The 22,099-nt window shown below is 29.6% G+C and overlaps 1 protein-coding gene across 6 annotated transcripts in view; it reads right to left on the bottom strand.

Moving 5' to 3' along the window:
• Window positions 1-10,949: 10,949 nt before the first annotated feature.
• LOC136075375 (uncharacterized) overlaps window positions 10,950-22,099 on the bottom strand; it is a 12,179-nt gene continuing 1,029 nt past the window's right edge. For 2 of the 6 annotated variants that reach the window (XM_065788333.1, XM_065788334.1), the window contains exons 3-5: window positions 18,344-18,436; window positions 15,989-16,130; window positions 10,950-11,820 (exon numbers count right to left, since the gene is read on the bottom strand). In XM_065788333.1, the coding sequence (XP_065644405.1) occupies window positions 11,017-11,820; window positions 15,989-15,991 (807 nt within the window). In that variant the 5' untranslated portion in view covers window positions 15,992-16,130; window positions 18,344-18,436 and the 3' untranslated portion in view covers window positions 10,950-11,016. Of the gene's footprint in view, window positions 11,821-12,951; window positions 14,314-15,988; window positions 16,131-18,343; window positions 18,437-22,099 lie in introns of those variants that run through there. The other 4 variants (XM_065788331.1, XM_065788332.1, XM_065788335.1 and 1 more) reach the window with 3 other exon arrangements.

Below are 22,099 nucleotides of genomic sequence, written 5' to 3'. Positions count from 1 at the left end.
GGGAAAAAATTAGATTTACACAAACTATGTTGTTGTTGTTGCGGATATTGCCACAGTATAAGAGAATCGCTCCAGTTACGGAACTTAAAAGAGTGATTTTTAAAACTTTGATAAAGGAGAATGTTCCGAAAACACTAAACCAATTAAGTGTGGAAAACATACTATCTAGTAGCTAGCACTTAAGGCTAACAACTTTGAAGGCCGTGTTGTATCATACAGTCGCTACAATATTTTAAAATCGCCATAACTACACCGAGTAAGTACCTATGTGAGTTTTTAAATTAATTGTTTGTTCCGGTTTCTTTACCTATACTTTCTTTTATCCATATAAAGTTATTCTACAAAAAGTGAGTGCAAAATATTTACTATTGATTAACTTTCATGATGTCAAAAGTTAAAAAAAAATCAAGAAAATGTAGAACTTTCTTCAGCTGATATGTTCGAATATGGCATTCCATTCTCAACTTTAATAGGAAAAAAAACAATCCAATTTTCTCAGGATCAGGTTCAACAATCATAATATCTTTGCAACATTTCTTTGTATATGGGATTATGGTTTTAAATAAAATGATATCATAAACTTGGTATGTGGCTACCTTTTTTGCTCAGATCAATAAGACCTCTTAATAATACCAGGTCTGGCAATAATTGGTTTTATATATTTTTGAAACAATGGTCAAATGAAATTTTCACAAAAAAAACTCATAACTTAGTATTTACAAAAACCGCTTCTTTCTTTTAAAAAGAAATTATTATTAGTTATTTTAAAGTTGTCACTAAACAATATCAACTTAATGGTATAATATTTATTTATCGTATTTGGAATTTCAATCAAATTTGTTTCTGTGGTAATCAAGGCAAACCAATAATAACGGGTGATGTGGAAGTTATCGGACAAAATAAAAACGTCAATAACTTATTTACAAATAAAAAAACAAACTACTATTATATTTTTTTTTTAAATAAAGCATTTATCTTTTAATAAAAATATATTATTTTTTATATGAAAAAACACCACCATCTGCAATTGATCTCAATTTTGCTCTGACGCCTTTCATATGCGACTGTAAAAAGTTTAAATCAATTTCTTGTAGTTTTAGTTTAATGCCATCAATCAAAACTTGCTCTGTTGAAGCTTGCCAATCTCCTTCTTAAACCTTCTGTGCCAAATGTTGCCAAAAATTTTCAATTGGTTGTGCTAGAGGCACATTTGGGGGATTGGATTCTTTATCAACGTAATAGACATATTGGTCCATCCAATTTAGGAAATCTTTAGAATAATGAGAACTTGCTAAATCTGGCCAAAATAAATAGTTAAAGTCTCCATGATACTTGTGAATAAATGGAAGAAGTCGTTTTTCTAAACATTCATTAATATAGATTGATGAATTGATCGCTACAGCCTTGGAAGTGCGAAACAATGGCTCGGACATACCACGGTCAGATATGGCTATCCACATAATTAATTTTTTTGGAAATTTCTCTTTTCCTATAAAACGAACACTTTCTGGGCATGTCTTTTTGTTGTTTGTGTAGTATCCAGAATTTCCAGGCATGTTGTTCCCTGCAAAACAAAAGTATTTTTCGTCATCGATGACTAGAAGCGATTTGTGTTATAGAGTTGGTTAACTAGTTTCCTGCTTCTTTTCTTTGCCTTTATTTGTTGTTCTATAGTGTATTTTGGAGTCTTTTCACGTTTTCTATATTTAATGTTCATTTTTTAACTGACGACCAATTGTCGATTGATTTACACCGAATTTAATACATATTTTTCTCTGACTGATCCCTTTTCGATTGTTGACAAGTCTCGTTAATTCGGCTTTCTTTTCTCTAGTTCTGGATGTTGGACGACCAGCGTGCTTTCTATCAGAAAACGATTGAACAGTTTCAAGTCCTTTTAGGTTATCATATATTGTACTTCAAGCAAATCCTTCCTTTTCAAAATGGTTTACGATTATTTTTTTTTATATTAGGTTTATTTACAAAAAACATTTTTAGTCGCTTTCGAAAAGATTTTCGTTCAGCTGCATTTAACCTCATTTTATTTGTGTTTCAAATAATAAAATTTATATTTTATAGAACGTTTATGCCTGCACCTAAAACCACAAAAACTAATTATTATGCTCAAATAATGAAATTAGAATTTGTCCGATAACGTCTGCATCACCCGTTAATGTATCGTAAAGGTGCAAAAAGTATTTTGAAACTTTGAAATCCATAACACAAAGAATGTCGTACATATAATACAATCTCTATATGTCTACCAGCTCATTCAACTTATATTCCATAGCCACTGAATAGAGGTTAATTTTTTCATGTTAAATAAGTGTGCGAGGATTACAGCGTGCGAGAAAGTTCATATCAATTATGATAAAGAGCCAAAATGTAAAAACTTACATAAATAAAACTTAGATAAATAAAACTTTCCTCAATTACTCAAACAGTTGAATGAAAGTAGCAAATGTTTTACACGTTTCAATGCTATTGCTGGTCAATATATACTGGGTTATTTCCACTAAAAAAAAAATCATACATTAGCTACTTAAAAAATATTTAATCAATCCACACCTACAACGATGTTGCCAACAACACTGTTATTTTCTGAACCAACAGCAGCTTCAAGGTTTGACAAGGATAAAGAATGAAATAATAAAGAAAAAAAAGAAAAAGAAGAATTTTCAAGAGAAAAATAAGTCTTATACAAAATAATCTTAACAATTTAATATTCCGAAAGTTGTTAGCAAAAGTATTACATAAAATGTTGGTAGTTCTGGTTTAAAATACTGCTGCTTATGAAAAACCTGACACACATTTTATATGCACGCACCTTTTTTATAGTATATATACAAGATTTTAATTTAAAAAGTAGTCTTAAGATAATTTTGTAGAAAAAGAAAGTGCATACATACATTGCACGACAATAAAAATGTTGTAATAATGAACTTTACAAAAAACAACAATTTTTTTGATCACTGCACTTTTATGGTAACATTCGTGCTATTTTGGGCACTACTTAGATCTTTTTGGGTATTTCTTTGATACTTCAGAAGAGGTAATAGTTTTTTTTGTACATTTTTTTTACTTGGTTTTTTTCCTCTCTAACTTTTTGTTCCTCAAGTAACCGAAGTTTGACTTTCTCATTTGTAAGGAGTTCTCCACATTTTGCTTGTACTCTCTTCTTTTTTTGTTTTTGCTGTTCCATTATTGCTGCTGTTTCTGCTGATTCTTGTTTGTCAGATCAGGTTATTCTGCTACTGATAACATGTAACACAGTACAATCTGCTTTATATCCTGCTGCCTTGTAGGATACGCCTTTTAAGGCAAAAGACTAGGAGAGATCAACCCTGATTTAAAACACCCCCTACATTGGGACTCTTGGTTGAGTAAAGGCCAGAGATGGTGTCTCGATAAAAATACTCATCTAGGGCAGATGTTAAATGCATCCGGCTACAGTCTTGTAGAAGGCCTCCTTGGCAAATACTTAAGGGGTAAACAGATTCTATCTGTTGACCAGAATCGCATCCCTTCTTTATCTATTATGCTGGCGCAGATGTATTTTTAATACATTGTTTCCAGTTTAAGATGTTGAATGCTGGATCTTCTTGACTCAATACATGGATTTTACTTGTGTCTCTGTTTTTATGACTAGGCAACTCATTCTATTATGAGTTGCCTAGTCATAAAAAAATGCTTTGAGTCAAGTTCTTTAACAAATCTAAAAATGAATAAAATACAAAAAACTATAAAACACAAAAAGTCATCGTCATTACCAAGTTCTCTAAACCTATCATTCACTAATATGCGTGGTCTTCCAATTAACTTTTCTTCCGTTGAGTTTTATCTCTTGCAAAGTTCACCACACCTACATGCTCTTTGAGAGGCTAATTTAAGATCAGCTGTCTCATCTTGTGATCTTAGTGTTGATGGTTGTCTTTAATTTATCTATTAATTCTTAAAGACTCCAATAGTCACATGCTTGGTCTGGGCATTTACATTTGTAAGAATTCACGCATTTGTCGGGAAACTAGGTTTGAATCCACAGACTTTTTTTTTATGTGCTTTCGATTAGCATCACTTCACTCTATTGCTTTTCTCTTTGTTCTATATTGCTCTCCATCATCTCAAGACTGCACTTTTTTTGACGTTATTTCTGATCATATTGACCAAGCGCAATCTTTTTATACATCAGCTAATATTGCTATTGTCAGTGACTTTAATGCTCACATCACTGAATGGCTTGGCTCTAGTGTCAGTGACTCTGCAGGAATTAAAGCCTAAACCTTTTGCCTTTCTCAATCCATAACTCAAAGAGTCAACTTTTAAACTCGCTTTCCAGACAACCCGAATCACTTACCTTCTCTATTCGACTTATGTCTTGTTTCTGATCCTAGTCAGTGCTCAGTTTCTCCACATTTACCCTTAGATGCTTCTAATCACAGTTTGATCTCTCTAGAATTATTATGTCACTCCTCTACATCATCTGTATCCCCAATCATTGTACCTCTTACAACTACCTTAAAGCTGACAGGGACTCTTTCCGTGATTTTCTTCGTGACGGCCCTTGGGTAGAAATCTTTCGTCTTCCTTTGACAAATGTGCTTCTTACATAACTTGGTGGATTCAGGCTGGCATGGAATCTTTTATTCTCTCTCGACAATTCCAGGTCAAGCCTCACTCTTTTTCATGGTTTTCCTCACATTGTGCTGCTGTAACTCCCAATCGAAACCATTACTTCCATATCTATCAGCAAAACAGTTCTCCAGAAAACAGACGTCTGTTTATTACTGCTTGAAACCATTTTAAAAAGGTTTTGTCTAACGTTAAAGCCCGCTATTCTCAGGTCATGAAATCTCATATTTCATTACAAAAGTTAGGCTCTCATGACTTCTGGAGAATCTTTAATAGTATCAATAATTAGGACAAATCTGTAATTTCACCTCTCTTGTATGGTTCAGACTTTCACCTCATCTAAAGACAAAGCTAAATTGTTTGCTAAGAACTTTTCATCAATATCATCTCTTGATTCCACCAGTTGCGTTCTACCTGATATAGCCGTCAAACAGGTTGATCCATTGCTTGACATTCGTATCACTCCAGCTTCTGTATCTAAAGTGATTTCCTTCTTAGAATTTCCTACAGCTTGTGGCCCGGACAACATATCTGTAATAATCTTGCAAAAGTGTTCACCGGAGCTGTCGTCTATACTTTCTAAACTATTCAACAAGTGCTTATCAGAGTCTTGTTTTCCAGCCTGCTGGAAAAAGGGATCTGTTATCCCTATTTTCAAAAAATTTGGAGAGCAATCTGATTTGTCTAACTAGTCTTCTTACTATCATAAGCAAGGTTTTTAAATCTTTAATTAAAAAGCACTTAATCTCTCATCTTGAAGCGAATAACTTACTTTCTGATCATTAATGTGGATTTTGATCTTCTCGTTCAACAGCTGATTTGTTAACAGTAATAACCAATAGGTTTTATTTTCCATTAGATAAGGTGGAGAGGTTAAGGCCATCGCTCTTGACATTTCTAAAGCTTTTGACAAAGTATGGCATATTGGTCTTTTCCATAAAAGTTGTCCTAGATGGACAGCACTCTTCTTCTTATTCTTTAACTTTAGGGGTTACTCAAGTTTCTATCTTTGGTCTTATACTCTTTTTAATTTACATTAACAAACTTCCAGATATTCTCAGATCTAAGGTGGCATTGTTCGCTGTTGATACTACCATTTTTTCTTGCTATGATAAGAAGCCAACACCCTCTGATTGCTTGGAGGGGACATTTGATCTTGAAAAGGATTTCACTTTTGCTACAACATGGAGTTTACAGTGGCTGGTGAGCTTTAATTCAGATAAAACTCAGCTTCTTTCAGCCAATGGTTATCACAATAACTTTTATATATGAACGGTGATGTACTTGATGAGTCATCTACCCTTCATCTTCTAGGATTAATTCTTACTTCCAATCTTTTTTGGAAACCATGTATCAAATCTGTTGCAAAATTAGCATCTGCTAAGGTTGCATCTCTTTATTGAGCCCGACACTTCCTTACTCCGGATTCTATTCTCTATCTTTATAAATATTAAATCCATCCTTGTATGGAATACTGTTGCCCTATCTGGTGCAGATCTTCTAATGATGCTCTTTCTCTTTTAGACAAGATGCAAAAACGCATTGTAAACATAGTTGGACCTGTTCTTGCAGCCAACCTCCAACCATTATCACATCGTCGTAATGTTGCTTCTCTTTCTCTTTTCTACAAATACTATAATGGGCACTGCTCTAAAGAGCTAGCGTCTCTTGTGCTATCTTCTAAAATTCATTCTCATGTTACTCGTCATTCAATTAAGTCTTATCCCTATTCTGTGACTGTTTCTAAGTGTTCCAAAAACTCTTATTCGTCTAGTTTTTTTCCTCGAACATCGGTTCTTTGGAATTTGCTTCCTTCATCTTGCTTTCCTGATTTATATTATTTGCAATCCTTTAAGTCGTCTGTCAATCGTTATCTTGCCCTACAATCTTTATCTATTCTCTTTCAGTAACTTCCAACTCTAATTAGTGGTTGCTTGCAGTCTTGATGGAAGCAAAGATGTTTAAAAAAAAAAAAGATAAATTGACCTTGAAGCTTCTCGCATACCTGATCTTGGTGTTTGTAATCTTGGAGATTTAGGGCTATAACGTTCAGGTGAGAAAGTCAATACCTGTTATTCTTCTTTTCATCTTGTCTTGAATTAATGGTGAGATACCTGTACCACGAAACCCTGCTATAGCATTTGCTGGAGAGAGTCTCTGACACAATTGTTTCAATAATTCTGTAAATGCTGTCTTATCAATATTTTTGTGTTGTGTTTCTCATGCAAACCGCTTTAAAATTTTTCTCCACTCATTCTTTAATGGTCCAAAGACAGCCACATCTAACGGTTGTAATGCGTGTGAGCAATATGGTGGGAGACAATCAATTTGAATATGGTTGTCCGTGGCCATTTATATGGTACCATATGTTAAAAGAGAACATAAAAAAAAAACTGAAAGAAAAAAAAAGTTGAAAGAAAAAAACAAAAATTATAAAATTCAAGTAAAATATCAGTATTCAAATAAAAAGTCTTGCATCCATCCACTTGCTGTTGCTCCAAAAATCTGGTGGTCCCTTTTTTATCCATTTAGAATACAGAGAGCCTTCTCCCTTAAAAACAACAAATGGTGGAATATCTTCCATCTGCAGAAGAAAAAACTTTTAGCTCTTGGAAATGTAAGTATTTTAGGTTTGCGTAATCGAAGTTTATCAACATGACACTTCCTAAAAAAAGTTATCCAATTTTTCCCAGGAATTCCATTTTTAAAAGGAGTTTTCATCCTCATCGTTGTGCAAAATTGAGCAAATAAATTATAAATGTCGAGAGAATCTAATGGAAGACCATATCTTTGACAATACTGCGTTGCAGCTACAATCATAGTTTCATCATTATCACTCAGCACACTTTTTCAACCTTCGCGTTTGTTTGCATTAAACTCTTATTGTTTTATTCTTCGTCCTAATGTTTCTTTAGGAACAGTACATTCTTTAGCAGCATGATAAATAGCTCTTTCCAAACTATCAGCATTGTACTTGGGTTTTATTTTTTTATTGTAACATCTTGGCATTTTTAAAATACTTTCTAAAGTAATATTTATGAAAAATCTGTTAAATTTTTAGTGAAATAAATTAGCTTAAGTTATAACATATCACACAAAAAAAATATTTTAACACCAAATAGGTCTTATATAGTATTTTATTTGACCTAGGCGAACGTATTGTTTCATACAAATAAATACACATGTTTCTTAATATAAACTTCAAAGATATAAACATAAGAGTTTAATAGTTCTAAAGAATTATTAACACAAAAATAGTTAGGTCTGATGAAACTAATAGGTTTATAATGTTACTAACAACGACTTCGATAGTATCATAATGTTTTGCGTACATACTCACTTTACCCTACCTGATTATATTTCAAATTTTAAACAAACCATGTGCGTTAGTGTCTTAAAGGTATACTATCCTTAAAATAAAGTAATTTAACTTTGAAAATAACCATTATTCATACGCTTGTGCCTTACTTGAATATATTTTCTCTGAAGTTTAAAAACGGAGAAAAAAATGATGCATCTAGCATTTTAGCTAAAAAAGTGCCGTTTCTAACAGCATGGCTAGGTTATATTTTAAAATGAATTAGCCTAATATGTTATAACTAAGTGGTAAAAATAACAGATAAATATGAATTAGACCCAGATTACCCGTCGACCCACATTACACCACCCTACCCTATCTCATTGCCAAACCCGACAGAAAAAGAAGTAACTTACTCGGTGTAGATAAGGCGATATTAAAATTTTTTTTTTGTCAAACAAACGCTTGTTTAAAATATTATAGCGTCTGTATGATATTTTGTTGACTACGACATATTTCCTTTAAGTGATCAGGTCTGTGAATTATGAAAAGATAGGCTCTTTCGTCGGAATTCTAGTATTTTTTGTAAAAATGATAGAAGTATTGTATTTTGACAACTATACAGTACTGGTCATAAGTTTAGAGCCACCCCATTTTTTTTAAGTTTTTTACAGATTATAAAGCCATAACCCCGTGCAGCAAAATAATATATTACTGAAACATGCAAAATATATTGTTATAACATTTTAGTACCAAAATGAGTATTAAAATATTAATAATGAGTAGGTCCACCTTTATTTTTAATTACTTCAGCCAACCGGACTAGCATAGTGTCAACAAGCTTCTTGTAATCAACAGCAGTAATACTAGTCCAAGCGGCAGAAATAAAGTCCCAAAGTTCATGTTTATTACTAGCACGTTACCATTAGCAGCTAGGAAATTTTTTGGACGTGTGCTTAGGATCATTGTCTTGCTGAAAGATCCATGGAAAAGTTGCAGGAAACAATGCTGTTGCTGAAGGTAGCAAATGCTTTTGCAAAGTATCTCTATACATGGCACCATTCATGATTCCTTCCACCTGATGCAACTGGCCCGGCCCAAAAGATGACATACAACCCCACACCATGATGCTACCACCACCATACTTTACAGTTCCCTGCAAACATTCCGGTTTATACGATTCATTTTGACGACGCCAAACGAAAATACGTCGAGAATCATTACCAGCTAAATTAAATTTGGACTCATCAGACCACAACACCGTTTGCCAATCAGTAACACTAAAATGGAAAAATTCGTGTGCAAATTTGAGACGCTTCTGCTGATTAATTTTGGAGATAAAAGGCTTTTTAATAGCAACACGACCATTTAAACCTTGTTTATTCAAACGACGACGAACAGATTTTGGAGATATTAAAGGTCCACCAACATCATGCGACTGTCGAGACAAAATTTTGGAAAAAAGGCGACGATTTTTTAGGGCCAGGCGTTTTAAGGTTCTATCTTGACGTAAAGTTGACATTCTAGGACGGCCACATCTGGGTTTACCCGTGAATGTATTTGATTCCAAATGTTTCTTATATGCATTTTTTACAGCATGGCGACTTTTTTTCAATTTTTTGGCTATATCATTTAGGCTTGAGCCACTAATTTCCTTCAAAGCCACCACCTGGGCCCAAACAGTTGAACCAAGGCTTTTAGCTTTGCCCATTTCAGAAAATATTTTCACTTAACTCTAAAATAAAAGCAAAAATAACATTAAATACATTATCTAACTAGTGTACACATTCCAAAAAATAGCATAAATAACAACTGAATTAACCAAAACATTGATACTAATGCATCATAAAGTTACCAAAATATATTAAAATGTTCAAAAATTGGCTATAATATTAAAGAACTCATGAAAATCAATATTTATATTTGGTTTAATACACAATTATTCATGATTATCAATAGATTCGTACCTTGTCAAATTACTATATGCATTGTAATGCTTATAATGTCAATCTCACAATACTTATGCCGCAAAATGATGAAAAAAAAACAGGTGGCTCTAAACTTATGACCAGTGCTGTATATAGATCTAAAGACTCTAAAATGGAGTTCTTTAGATTCACTATTAGGGATAGTAAAAAGATTTTGGAAATTATATAAAAAAAAAAGTTTCTTTAAATATTAAAAAAAAATCGGAAGCAAAAAAAAATTATAATATCATGTTTGGACATATTACGCTGATAAAATCTTGCTAATTTCAAATAAAAGAATTCGAATAATTTGTAAGTCGTCTTAACTAACCGAGCTGGAAAAAGAATTGATTATATTATCTGTAGCCGAAAAGAGAAAAATTATTAAATTAAAAAAGTGTAGAAATGAATTACATTCAGATGCTATGTTACGCATGAGTCCAAATAGCAACTCCTGGCTCTGCAACAAATTTTTAAAAAAAAAGATAGGCAATTGGTTTTTTTAAATTTAAAACTTAAATTATTTTTTATGCTTTGTATGCTATGTAAAAAATACATTGAAAAAATTAACACATTTTCTTTTATACTTTTTAAATATGGTTTAGTTATTCAATTATTTTCTTTTAATAATATCTGTTTTTTCTATCATATTCAAATAATATCTGTAGTTTCTATTATATTTTTAAAAAATGATTAAAACTTATAAAAAATAATTAGGTTTTTGATTTTTATTGTTCGAGTCAATTCAGACTCGGTTTTCTAGTATGGGTGGTTGAAAAAAATTTTGTTTAGTCATTTTATAAAGGGGATCAGGCTTAACAATAACTTTTTTTCTCTCTGTAAGAATAAGAAGTTTTTCATTGATCCCCTTCTTCCTCTCCCACTTCGTATGAGAAGGGGCCTTAATTATTTTTGACAAAAAAAATATTACAATTAAATAATCTCCGCGCTACGAAAATTGAAAGTACTATGCGTAGATTGTTAGGTTTGATTTTGATAGAAAAATAGTAAAAAAATATAATTCATTATCTGCAAAAAAATGACAACAAAAAAAGTTTAAAAAAGATCAATAATACGATTAAAGAAAATTTAAAATACAGAAAATATATAGTATATAACGTACTATCTTTCTATACTAGTTAACGGATTTCTGATTGCAAAAAGTTCTCCAATATATTGTCCAAATCCATCAGGAGCAATTTTCTTCAACATATTATCAACAACATCAGGATAAACGTCTTGTGTTTCAAAAGTATGTAATCCTTTCAAGGTTTCAATATCAAGATTTTTTAGATTCATTATACACCTGTACTTATATTCTGGATGAATTACTAGATTCAAAGAACGCATTTCTTCCTTAAGCTCTCTTGCTTCGAGCAAGAGGCTCCAGCCTTCCATTTCTCTATATATCATTTGCATGACGTTGACGTTTTCTGTTTCATCATCGCTCATGTGGATTACAACAATAACCCCGGTTGACGGTTTCAACCAATTCTTGAAACAGCGTTGTATTAAGCTTATTCTGTCTGACTTGTTGAGATCATATAGCATGTGAAACATTAAGACCACATCAAGTTGATTTTCAGGACCTTCCCAATGTTGAATTGGTCTCTGATGAATTACTGTATCTATGCGCGGCAGCTCAGTATGAATGTTTAAATCTAATTCTGATGCGCAAAATTCATTGTTTTCAACGGCAATTAATTTTTTGAGGTTCGGCATACATCGTTTTATGAACTGAATATCGTACTCTCCAAGTCCAGATCCAATACTAAGACAACTTTCAGCATGTACCAAATTTAGATCAAATTTTACCTTGTCCATTATTGAATATAAAACATCACTTTCATTTCTACGCTGCCGGAAATCTTTCAATATTTCTGGATATGTTTTTTCTACTTTCTGTTTGACCATTGCAAAAAAGGTCTAAATCAAAAATCTTTTTTACACATTTTTAACAATATTAATAAACATTTTGAATTGTATTAAAAGCATTGTAATGACTAAAAATTATTGCTACATTATTTCTGCTATCTTTTTATGGGAAGAAATTTACAAGAGTTAACTAATTTTTACAAATTTTGTAAAATGCAAACTGTGAAGTGCGAACCACGAACTGCAAACCTGATAATATACGAATTTTTTTGCTAACAATGATTCTATTGGTTGTTAATGATATTTACATTGCCGTTAAATTGTTTATTTTGCGATACATTTTAAGGACTTCAAACAGATGCATGAATTAATATTATTATTACTTTTTAATTTAGTTTTATAACAATTAATAATATTCCATTATATTTAATTTAAATGAAAGAATTTAATAGCAAACATTTTTTTAAATATCATAACTATAGTTATTAAAATATGTTTTGGTTCGCAAAAAAGTTTGCATTTTACCGGTTCGCACTTCGTGGTTCGCATTTTACCGCCTACCCTTATTTACTATAGTTTGCCGTGTCTTAACTGACGCATCGAAATTTACTATAGTTTGCCGTTTTATAAATTGTTACATTTAAATTTTAAAATTAAATTTTAAATTTTTAACATTAAAAAAATTTAGTTTTTGAGGCAATTTTTTTTTTTAAAACATTGATATATTGAATTTTAGTTTTTAACACATTAGCTAATATTAACTATAAGGTATTTAATTTATCTAAAAACAGTAAGCTCTTTTATAGTAAAACTAATTTTTCTGAAACTAAAAATATTCTACCGTGATAGAATTTTTCTAATAGTTTTAAACTACGGCCGTAATTTACAGTTTCAAACTATGGCCGTAAATTATTTTTTTATGTTGTGCTGAAAGAATCAAACTTTTTGATATAAACTAAACAACTCAATCGTTCAAACTAATTTAACATTGCAACCGATTATAATGTACAATTTTTTACATTTTTACTATTATATCACCTTCTATTAAGGTGGTACTTTGCAAAGGTTGACCAGGAAGGTCAGAAACTCAAGCTTAATACAAATTTACAGTTTTTAGTAACAAAAAAAAAAAAGGAGAAAAAAACAAATACATAAAAATTAATAAATTAAGAAATATGAAACCTCAAAAACTCCTATTTTTATCGTGGATTTCTTGTAGTTGTTCAAAATTTAATAAACACCATATGAATTTATGTGAAAAAAGTTGTGCTTGTGTGGTCACATTTACCACATTTTTATATCGCAATACTTATTGTTTTGCTTAGAACGTTTTTTAACACCTCTAAAACCGATCAAGAACGTCATTTTAAATAAAAAATATTTAAAAAAGTTTTCATAAAAAATAAATTTCATTATTACCTTATATCTACACTTATCAAAGATTAACAAAATTAAATCAGCTTGTCTATACTAAAAAGTAAAAAATTTTAATAGTGCTTTTGACTTTGTGTTAGCTTGTCATATGAGCTTCTCTATACTATCTTCGCTATCTTCTAACAGCATGTTTCCTATCTAACAACTCTACAATCTTTTTTTAAAGATTGTAGAGTTCGAGATTTTTAAACATTTAAGTTATTTAATAAATAACAATTTATACATAATATATTGTGTCTATATCTATATATGTCAGTTCATACACATCTTGCAGCGCTTATCCTGCCGTTTTATAAACAACCTATTCCTACATGTTTAATATCTTTTAAAAATGAGTATTTTAAGATCTTTTGTTAATAATTTTAACCAAGCGCACATTGAATTGAATAGACTAGCATCGAATAGTTAAAAATTTCAAAATTTACTGTTTTCTTAGATTAAATTTTAACGGGATATTCATGAGAGTACTTAATCGAAAATATTTAACAACGAGTTTGATAAAATGGAAACTAAGATATTTAATCTACAAGAAATAAATATTATATTGAATAAAAGAAACCAATCAGCCGAAGAAACCCGTAAACCCGTTGTTGTGATGAATGTCAAGCAATACTTTCTGAGCTGCCTGAAATAAAAAAAGAAGCCAAACTCAACGTCAAATCAAGCTGAAATAACCAAAGTTAAGGTCAACTTGGTGAGTTGGAATACCGGAATAGAAGAAACATTTACTGGAGTAAATAAAAAAGAAGATTATATTGAAACGTGGAAACTGAGCGAGGAAAAAATTGAAGATGCTTTGAAGCTTAAACTTGGTTTTAAAAATATTTTTGAATCTGAACTGGCACACTCGATAGAAGAAAAAAGTAGCGCGACAATTTTAATTGTCGCGCTTAATTAATATTTTTTAATTCAATGGTTTTATATTTAATGAAGTGTGAGCTCCGGATCAAGTTTATTTCAGTGAAGCAGGTGCTTTACAAAGCGACTGTAGCTATTTTCATAACCATGAAATAAAAAGATTTCTTGAGCGTGACAAATTTAGAGCAATCCATATGAAAATTAAAAACTAAAAAAAGACTTGAAAAATCTTTGATTAACTTTAATAAAACTTTAATTATTTTTATGTCGAACTTGGTGCAGTTCAAATGACTTTAGATAATAATTTTGATTTTAACCGTTGAACATTTAAACAATAAAACAAAAAGTATTGCAATAAAAGATTAATCAACATATTTAGAACATAAATCAACATATATAGGACATTTAAACTTAAATTGTTTTAAGCAACATGTCAAAAAAGATATTATTGGGTTTTACAATGGCTTGTTTGAAAATGAAGGAGTTTCTTAAATAAATAAACCAACAAAAACATAATCAACTCCTTAACTGATATTATTATAACCACTAATGATTTAAATAGTTCATTTTCCATAGATATTGATGCAAAAAGAATACATATTTCTTTAAAAAGCAAACTTTTCATAACTATTTAAACAGTGACGGATCCAGAAATCTTTGTGGAGGTGGGGGGGGGGGGGGTCACTGACGGAGCATCCATAATGAAAAAATTTAGACGGCTAAGTGGTGAACATCAGCTGTGTTATGCCCACGGACTTCATTTGGCAGTATGTGTAATGATATTCATCTTAGACGATTTGGCGGAGAAAAAAAATTTGATAGCTAATAAACTGCTTTAATCTGTGCAGCAGAGAATTGAAGAACGCAGAAATGCCTTTTTAATTGGGCTACTAAAATTTTTAATCAACCCAATTAGTTATAATGAGGAATCAAATATCAACTCCAAACTACTCTTTCCGTCCAAACATGCATTAAAAGCAACAGCAAAAAATTTATACCAGGTTGTACATAGAGGATGCTAGCACTAGTTCATCAAATAATGAAATAGTTGAAGTGAGTTGTGACAATGAAAGCATGGTTTCTGACCCGTCAATTACTCAACCTGTTGCTCCAAATTTGTTAGGCAAAAGCATTTTGACAAAAATTGGATGCGACTATTTGTAATGTCAAACAAGTAGAAAAAGCAGCTCTAGAAGACATTAGCAATTTAAAAAACCTCACAAAAGTAAACAAACTTTTTGAGGCAACTGGAAAGCGTAGGGAAAGTTAAGAAAGTATATACTCCACATTAATGACCATCAAGCTGACATCAATTGAATCAGAAAGAGCTTTTTCTGCCGCGGGCCTATTTATGGGAAAAATTCGTTCACGAATAAGTGACAAATCAATTGATTGCTTATGTTTTTTAAAACAATATTTTATTTTAAATATTAGTATAGATTAGCGTGCAAAGATAAATTTGTGTCAGAAACCGCTTGTTAATAAATTATGTTAGTGTATTCTACAAATAGAGTACTTAATGTTCTTAAAGAACAAGGCCATCTTCCTGATGAGCCTACTGATAGCAAAACACCTTGTTGAAGAAATTTAGATAAGTATTTTTACTTATATATATATATATATATATATATATATATATATATATATATATATATATATATATATATATATATATATATATATATATAAATATATATATAAATATATATATATATATATATATATATATATATATTATATATATATATATATATATATATATATATATATATATATATATATATATATATATATATATAGATATCTATCTATCTATCTATCTATATATATATATATATATATATATATATATATATATATATATATATATATATATATATATATATATATATATATATATTAGCATATTTGTGTAACAAATTATTACCATATTTTTGTTGTATTAATTAAATATACCAAACCCTCAGTCAATGTATCAGCACTCCTCTGAGAGTCAGCCTATTTGTCAGTCGATGTATGTACTGAAGCCCCCGCAGCAGGCTTTTTCAGTATGACGTCACACTACTCACCTAAACCAGCAGTGTAATATATATATAATATATTATTAAACAATTATTACTATCTATATATTTGCCTTTACTCAAAAATATCAAAAATATTTTGCATCGTTAGAAGTTATATTGCGTCACTAGCGTCTTTTCAAGTACCGCATTGTAATTAAAGTTATTTTATTAACGCGTTAAAATTCATACAAACAGTTTGTTTTTTTCTCACTATAACAAAAGTTACAAATAAAATCTAAGTTCTTATTAAAAAAATCATTTTTATTATTTTTTTCAAATATGAACTAAATTTTATTTTGAAAAAAATATTTTTTTCATGAAACGTAAAATATTTGTTTATTTTCTTATGATTTTATATTTGGTTTTTGGTTATTTTATTAACTGTTAATACATTTTTTCTTATTTAATTTGTGAACTCTTTTTAATAATGTTTTTAAACAATAAAGTTTTTTTTTGTTATTTATCAGTTACCGATAACATATTCGTGATCATAATTTATTTTCATAAATTAAATGAACGTCATTAAAACTTTACGTTATTGAATTAACAATAAACAAAATATCTTATTAATAAAATATTACATCAAAATAAATCGTGCATGTTTTAAACTAATTATGACTAAAAATAATTTTTATATTTAAAAAGAATTTATATATTTAATTCCTTAAGATAAAACTTAAAACACTTTTTTTTTTAACTAACTTTAAATAACAAAAAAAAAATTATGAAACAAACTGTTTCTTTAACAAAAAAATCTATTATTTTACAATTGCGGTTAAATGCTTTTACTTACGACTTTATTTCTTCTGAATAAACGTCACGTTAACGGTAATCAAAAGATAATTTAAATATTCTAAAGTTATAAGTTTTTGCGTAGCGCAAAACTGCTGAACGCGTAGGCAAATCGCCTTTTCGCAAGCAAAATGCGAGCTGCGTAGCGCTTCTTAACAAGGCCTGATATATATATATATATATATATATATATATATATATATATATATATATATATATATACATATATACACACACGCACATATAAACATATGTAAAGTCATCTTTATTTATATGTAAAGTCATCGTTATTCTTTACAAATCTGTCAAAACGTCTTAATGTAAATATTATTGTTTATAAATCTGGCTGTACTAGACATCCCAGAATCCCCTTTCGCTAAATTACAAGAAAACTTGCGAGTCGTACACCACTGACTTTGAGATACAAGAAGTTCGAGTTATCGAAGTTTAGTTCGGTGTCGTTAAACCAAACCTTTTAAGAGCCAAAATTTTAAAAGTGAAGGTCAGAAAAGCGAAAAAGTTAAAAGCGAATAGGATGGGTTAAGCGAGAAAAAAAATTTTCAGTATTACTTATTTCAGGAGACTTCAACTTTGACAAGATTACTTAAAGAAATGAAAATGCGCATCATTAGTTTTAACATAAATGAGTTAGTATTTAAAAAGGAAAACGCAATTGACTTTTTATATTAAACTTGCTAATTTCCAAAGGTCATATTTTCTAGGATAAGAATAAGTGGACAGAAGACTAGGTTTTTTTTATAGAATTAGAGAAATCAATTAAAAACATCAAACTATCCATGGGGCTTTGACTAATTTAGATTTTAGCACCATTTAGGAGAGGAATAGTTATTAATAAAGACTGCATTTTTTTCTTTGAATTGTGTCATCTTAAAGGTGTTACAATTGAAGTGAGTCAATTTCAAAAATAAGTTCATAAAGTTTATACTTTATAGAAGATAGAGTAAGGCGAAATTGAATTTTTAGAATTTTGCTCCAAAACAAAGTTGAGTGTTTATACCAATGATGAGAGGTGAAACTAGTTGTCTTTACACAAAAAAATTAGTTAGTTAGAAGTGGTTCTCTTTCGTGTGCCATCATATTGGCCAGTTATATTTACTGGTGAATTATCTGCAAGACAAAGTGAATTTTTTAATATTTGTGTTAAAAATAATGTTGCTATCAGATTTACACTTTAGTAAAAAGAATAATAGCTCAGAGCCTGTGTCAAATATGCCTGATTTGAATGTTCATGAATCACTTAATGTAGAATTATGTGAAAAGAAAAGTAAAGAAAAAATTTGATAATTTTTGGTTTGGAATTGTCTAAAAAAGATAGTAATTCTGATAAAATAGCAGAGGACTAAGAAAATGTTGATGCGATATTTCACAAAATTGAAATTGAAAAATCAAAAATTGTTAAAACTCACAGGTTTAGGTCGAATAATGGTAAGACAGCACCAGTTCTAGTGGAATTAAAAACTTCAGATGATCGAATTGAAGTGATACGATCAGCCAAAAACCTAAGAATAGATGAATAGTTTAAAAATGTATTAATTAATCTTGACTTAACCACAACGCAATGTGATCTTTTAAAAAACTTCTTGTTCAAAGAAATAAATTATTCTTTCTTTATTTAGTTGATTGTTTATAATCAACTAAATAAATTCTTTATTTAGTTGATTATAAACAATCGACTAAATAAAGAATCAGTGATTATAAATATGGGATTCGTGACAACAAAATTGTTAGAATGTCAATTAAGTATGTATAGTAATTTTGAATCAAACACTATTAAAATTAAAAAGAAAAATAATGATTTACCAACTAGGAAAGACATCAAAAAAGTTACAACAACTAATTGTTTAAAAGATTACTGTATAAAAAAACACATTAACAATCTTAGTCTTACAGTGTGATCAACTAATGCAATGTTGCTAAGCAACAAAATTGATGGAGTTAGAGCTCTAATTGCAACTTGCAAACCTGATGTGTTTTTCGTTTCTGAGACTTGGTTTAAACAAATATCAGATATAAATGCGGTAGTGGTGTAGTAGTAGAGCGCTCGCTTCATAAGCGAGAGATTCTGAGTTTGATTCCCACCACGTCCCTGGTAGTATCGCGCTCAACTTGTTTCTCCGCGCAGCGGCCTTGTTCGTCAAGGTTCGTGTTTCAGAGTTATAGAGCTGGGAAAGGGTTTTAACCACAAGTAGCCTCCTCATCTGTAGTGGCCTTCTTAGCCTTAGGGAGGTAAAATACAAAAAAAAAAATATATAGTAATTTACCATTTGTATAGGTGTAATCGAGAAAAAAAAAGAGGTGGTGGAGTATTTATATTAAAAACTCAATAGATTCTTCTGAGGTTAAGATTGACCAACTCAATTCTACAACTATAGAGCAAGTATGGGTATCTTTGCAAATTAGTGAAGAAAAAATATTATTAGGGTGTATTTATAGACCTCCTAAATCGTCTGAAGAAACCAATAACACAATTATAGCTTCATTATACAGTGCCAAAAATGCATTAGACAAAGGATTATTTTCAGGATTGCTTATTTCAGGAGACTTCAACTTTAACAAGATTACTTGGAGAAATGAAAATGCGCACTCTTCTGGTCACAATGAAAACCAATCTAATAAGTTTTTAACTTGTTTAGACAACTGCTTCTTTAAACAAATATTACTGGAACCCATATTTCGAAAATCAACAATTGAAATGATGAGTATTTTAGATCTAGTAATTGTCAATGATGACAACAGAATTTCAGATATAATTCATTTACCACTTCTTGGAGTTAAAGAACATGCTCATCATCTTTTATCTTTTAATTTTTATTTAAAAAAAAGGTTGGCTACAAGAGCAGCTCCTTGTTGGCTGCAAGAGCAAGTCAAGGTGCAAAAACAATTGGTTTTTGCACCTTGTCTAAAAGAGAAAGGGCATCACTGGAAGATCGATCCGCCCAAGATATGACAAAAGCGTTCCATACAAGGATGGATTTAAGATTTATAGAGATAAGATTTTTATAGATTTTATAGAGATGTTTGGATTGATGTATGCTTTTAAATTTGATAGCATATCATAAGTTGACAATGTATTCAAAGACTGAATTTTAGCACAATTGTTATAAGCAAAAGATCTTTGCACACCACCAATTTATCATTTATACTTCAAGGATTGTTTATTGTAAACACTTTCATTTTTTCTATGTTCTATTTATTTTTTTGCATAAAGCTAATTTAAAAAAAGGTTCATAAGTTTTGAAGCTTTAATACAATCTAATAAGTTGTGAGACTTCCATTCTGAACAAGAATAGTTTATTAAACATCATATGAATTAAAATATCAACTAGTTTTTTAACCTTTTATTCTTTACCTAAAAATTGGCTCAAATGTAGAAATAATCATTTACCAATGAAAGTACAGCTTTAGCTCATTTATCTAATTAAAAGACTCAAAGGATAAAAATGGCATATTCAAAGTGCATCATTACTGAGTGTTAGCAATGTCAAAATAAAAGGCAAAATAAAGCAGATTTACTTAAGAACACTAAAATCTATCAACATTTGTCTAAAAAAACATAGAACTTCAAAAACATACATCCACAATATACCAGCAAAGAACAATATGTAACCCAACAAATTAACAAATATATCAAATAGCAAGAGAAAATATTAACTTTATGTCTGTGCTGATTCTTCTTCTAATTATTATTATTGAGTTTTACTATTTTTAACCAAAACTAACCTGTTTGTATATTTTAGTTTACATATTATTATATGATGAATAAAGCCTTCTATGTTGGCTTAGAATTAGTTATAGACTATTAAATATTTTACACTACAAGATCGAAAATAGTCAGTGCATACATTAGTTTAAAAATAGTAATACCCATACATTTCCTATAAGAAATCATAAGATAAGAGTAATTGATCAACTTGATAAACATAAAGTGATAAAAATTTGCCTTAATTTATATAAATAATATTTGCAGATATATATTATCTACTATATATATATATATATATATATATATATATATATATATATATATATATATATATATATATATATATATATATATATATTATCTACTATATATATATATATATATATATATATATATATATATATATATATATATATATATATATATATATATATATATATATATATATATATATATATATATACAATTAGGTAATTAAACTTTGGCATCAGTTCTTAAATATATTTTAAACATCAAATCTATAATTATATATCATATTGCATCATTTATATAGTTTTTAGTGATGTACCAATAAAAAAGGTTGACTGTGGCTGTTAATAGGTTTTAATGTATGTAAATAAAGGTAATATATCAATATTAGGTATTTAATTTGCATAAATAAGTTGTGTCTGTGCACAAGTAGTGGTTTGGGCTATTAGCTTATGTTGATGCCTTGGGCAATGCCAATTAATCAACTTAACTATTGGTTGATTAATCAACCATAGTAAAGGCCATTAATTGGCATTGGTCAGCCAATTAATTGCCACTGGAGCATTTAGACCAATTAATTATATATCTAATATTGAAATATTACCTTTATACACATACATTAAACTCTATCATTAGCCACAATCAGCCATTTTTATCGGTACATTACAAATAATTTTATATCAGATAAAAATTATATCATTTTTCAGATAAAAATTAAATAATTTTTATCTGATATAAAATTATTAGCGATGTACCGATGAAAAAGGCTGATTGTGGCTAATGATAGGGTTTAATGTATGTGTATAAAGGTAATATATCAATATTAGGTATATAATTAATTGGTCTAAATGCTCCAGTTAATTTTTATAATAAAACATATATAATTATACATGTTTCATCTAACATTTTTATCAAATGTTAGGTGAAACGTATTATTTATCCTTGTAATTTTAATTTATAACAACCTATAGCTATGAACTGAATCCAAGACAATAACCCTTCTCTTGCTGACTGTCTTAGGTTTAGAATTTCTTTATTTATACTTAAATTTTTTTTTTGATTTTCTAGCCAGTCGACCTGATTCCAATTCATCAAGTTCATCATCATTATAAGCTTGATGTAGCTTTAAACTTGTAATGAATTCATATATGTTAGGAGATATTTGCCTAATTATTTTATTTTTTATATATTTGTATTTATGAAAAGCATT

Source organism: Hydra vulgaris, chromosome 01, assembly GCF_038396675.1.
Source record: "Hydra vulgaris chromosome 01, alternate assembly HydraT2T_AEP".
NCBI lineage: Eukaryota > Metazoa > Cnidaria > Hydrozoa > Anthoathecata > Hydridae > Hydra > Hydra vulgaris.
Note: the sequence above shows the minus strand (reverse complement) of the source record. Positions and strands in the feature narration are given on the sequence as shown.